The sequence below is a fragment of the Ceratosolen solmsi genome, unplaced genomic scaffold, assembly GCF_000503995.2.
Source record: "Ceratosolen solmsi marchali unplaced genomic scaffold, CerSol_1.0 scaffold3, whole genome shotgun sequence".
NCBI classification, from domain to species: Eukaryota; Metazoa; Arthropoda; class Insecta; order Hymenoptera; family Agaonidae; genus Ceratosolen; species Ceratosolen solmsi.
The window spans coordinates 4,395,321-4,398,601 of NW_011948428.1; the positions used below are offsets into that span (position 1 = coordinate 4,395,321).

The 3,281-nt window shown below is 45.1% G+C and overlaps 1 protein-coding gene across 1 annotated transcript in view; it reads right to left on the bottom strand.

Annotated features, from left to right (window-relative positions):
- Nucleotides 1–231: 231 nt before the first annotated feature.
- The window catches only part of LOC105363707 (uncharacterized), a 142,068-nt gene continuing 139,018 nt past the window's right edge, over nucleotides 232–3,281 (bottom strand). The window contains exons 10-14 of the mRNA XM_011501458.1: nucleotides 2,991–3,281; nucleotides 2,631–2,838; nucleotides 2,062–2,475; nucleotides 584–948; nucleotides 232–256 (exon numbers count right to left, since the gene is read on the bottom strand). The exon at nucleotides 2,991–3,281 is cut by the window's right edge and continues 245 nt beyond it. Coding sequence (XP_011499760.1) covers nucleotides 232–256; nucleotides 584–948; nucleotides 2,062–2,475; nucleotides 2,631–2,838; nucleotides 2,991–3,281 — 1,303 coding nt within the window. The remainder of the gene's footprint in view (nucleotides 257–583; nucleotides 949–2,061; nucleotides 2,476–2,630; nucleotides 2,839–2,990) is intronic.

Sequence of the window (3,281 nt, forward strand, 5' to 3'; positions counted from 1 at the left end):
AACATCTTACAACTTATCCAAGTATTTTATTGTTTGGTGCAAGCGAAGTGGGAGCTGATAATATCTAGCGAATATATATATATATATATATATATATATTCAACTTAATTACAATGAAAGTAAATGCTACCTACATTACCCAATGACTTCCAACGACCCATTTAATTAATTTAAAAGTGTTTTGTAAAAAATATCCCTCCTTCCCATCAAATAAAATGTGATGGCTCATAATTAGCCGAATACTAATTTGTAGCTGCTGAATAAAACACAAAATTATGTTAATTAAATAAGTGAAACGTGCCAGACTAACAATTCTCCGATTATTTTTTTTTTTTTTTTTTTTTTTTTTTTTCAAAAAAAAATTGCATAAAACACGTGGGAAATGAAGGAGAAGAGGAAGCCAAACATGTCGTAAGGGACATATATATTACCTTCTACCTAATAAAACGCCTAATTTTCGTGGAAATTTAATGGATACATTGGAATGGGAGGCGACTCGGAATATCCGGTGAAAACGAAAGTTCCACGCTCCCGGCATTATCGTTCGATCTTCTATAAAAAAAAAACTTAACAACACACTCACCCTTGATGCATATTATGCAACAGTGGCGCGGGTCTCGGGGGCGGCGATATCCTTTTCCCGGGAGTGCGTGGGACGAGAGGCGGCGGCGGTGGGTGGGGCGGTGAGCTCCTGGTGGTCGGGGCCACGTGGGGCTTCGTCGCCTCCCCGTATTTAGGCAGCAGCGCGAAGTAGTCGCGGTGCTGGTACTTGCCGAGGCCGTTGCGCGGACTCCTGGTGCTGGCCTCGGTGGTCTCGGTCCTCTGGGAGCTCGTGGCCTTGGGCACCTGGGGTCGGGGCTTCTGTCGGGCGGAGCAGTCGAGGCGCAATCCCTTCGGCTCGTCCGTTATCAGCGCCTCCTGCCTCACGACATTCGGCTCCGACTGCGCCTAAATTGGCATCGGAAAGGATCAGAGGACTGCCGGGGCTGCTTTCCGCGAACGAACCTCGGTACTCGAGGACGAAGACGAATCGGCACCGCTTTACCCATTCATCGGCGACTCCATTCTTGTTCGTTTCGCCCTATGTACTCTACGAGCGATCAACGACGCGCCGCGCGCAACGTGAAATTTATCAAAGACGCGACAGAAAATAGTATTTTTCCATTCCCATCAATAATTTCACGATAGGCAAACGTTTCTTTTAAATCAAATGCCGTTGTATCAATTAATTTAAGAGGTACGAGGAATTTTATCTCCTCGATTGATCATCACAGTCACATTGTCGCTCCACCATACTTTATTCTCTACTTTATTGGAAATTCATGAAGAATTTAATAATATTATGCTCGTTCACATGCTCGCTTCATGTATCTTCATACGTTTATCTAATACATCGTAATATATAATTGCTTTTATCATTATCATTATCATTATCATTATCATTATCATTATCATTATCATTATCATTATCATTATCATTATCATTATCATTATCATTATCATTATCATTATCATTATCATTATCATTATCATTATCATTATCATTATTATTATTATTATTATTATTATTATTATTATTATTATTATTATTATTATTATTATTATTATTATTATGGCTATTATTACAATTATTACTATCAATCATGGTTCTTATTGAAATTTGAAGGTTATTATTATTTTGTTAAAGCCGTATAAAGTAGGTTTTTTATTCTGTTATTGTGTGCGTCTAGGGGAATGATAATTGCACGACGTCATCACAATTTTAATGATCTTGGCAATACTGACGAATCTTTCAATATTCATAAAATTTTCCGACTCTTTTATCGCCTATAATGATGAACTTTCGGCTAATTTGACAAGGTTAAGACGGTCGCGATGTACGTATCGCTTCGTATATAAAGCAAAGGTAAATTCGCGAGTTGTTTGTTCACATGTTTTTCACAAGTTGTATGGGTAAAGCTCGGCGCAACAAACGGCTACATTAAACGCTCGTTACGTTAAAGATTTCGGTTACGTTAATCGCAAAAAATTTCTTTCCCGATTCGAAAGAAAGCGCATTACCTCCCGACAAGCACTACTGTTCGTGACCGGCACCTGGGGCGCGGGCCTCTGATGTCCAGAGTCGCTGTACTTTTGTGCAATTAGATCCGGGAGCTGGTTCACCGAGCCATAGGGCACTAATCTGTCCTCGGTGGATCTTCTCACTGCGGCTATTTTCTCATTCATCAGGTGCTTCTGGGCGGAGGAGTAGCGTAAGCTCGAGCGACCATTGGCCAGGATTCGGCCGTTCGTGAAAACGTCCATCGCTGGTTTGTGGTCGATTATCGGTAGCGTCGCGGCGCTTGGTTTGCCGTCGTGGTGGAAGTTGCGGTTCTCGGCGAGCGACATTGGCTTGGATTTTGTTGCCGACTTGGTCGGCGACGTCTCGACGGACGTCTTCTTGCGGCTCGATCTTCTCGACGAGGAATTTCTTTCCTATTATGAGAATATGAGAATTAGTCGTGAGTTATTTCGGGGAAAGTTTATGTGTTTGCGTGGGAAAGATCGCGGGAGGAGTTTAATGCCGAATTATGTCCGGGTTCCATCGTATAAACGACGATGGATTCGTTTGGATTAAGGCGGATGCTCACCTTGATTCGATCGCTGGGCGCATCGTTGAAAGGGGAATTGTCGTGTCGTTGTTCGACTGCCTTTCCGGATTCGTTGGGCGAGGCTGGAGTGAACTCGGGCGGCGGCGGAGGTAGCGGGTCCTCGAAGTTTATGACCTCGCTGTCGGTGACCGTTGGTGGCGAAGGTGGCGGGAGATCCGGACTAGGTATTCTGTCGCTGTAGGCAGTTCTGTAAGGCAGGAGTTAAAAAAAAAAAAAACGGAGACTTTAGATATGGAGATGACGCGCGTCGGATGTGATAAAAGTTAATCCGAGCGAATGAATTGTCATTTGGGTAATGGCAAGTTGGGCGGTTGCCGAGAGTGAGTGCGATGGGCTGACCTGAGGTGAGGCTTCTTGGGTGGACGCTCGGGTACCCAGTCATCGATGGATATGGCAGGGCCGACGATCACCGGACCCAGCAGATCCGTGGAAAGGCTGCCGCAGCTATTACTGTGCTGATGCCTCGGGCCGGGCACATCCGGGCCGAAGATGCCGGCGTTGGTGACACGCGGATTACCGCTGGGTTGCTGGCCGCAGGGTTTGCCGTTAATGGAATTCCTCTCGCGCCAGCCACCGGCTGCGTAATCCGAGGCGCTAGAGGCGCGCCTCGAGGAGAGGGGCCTGGGTCGC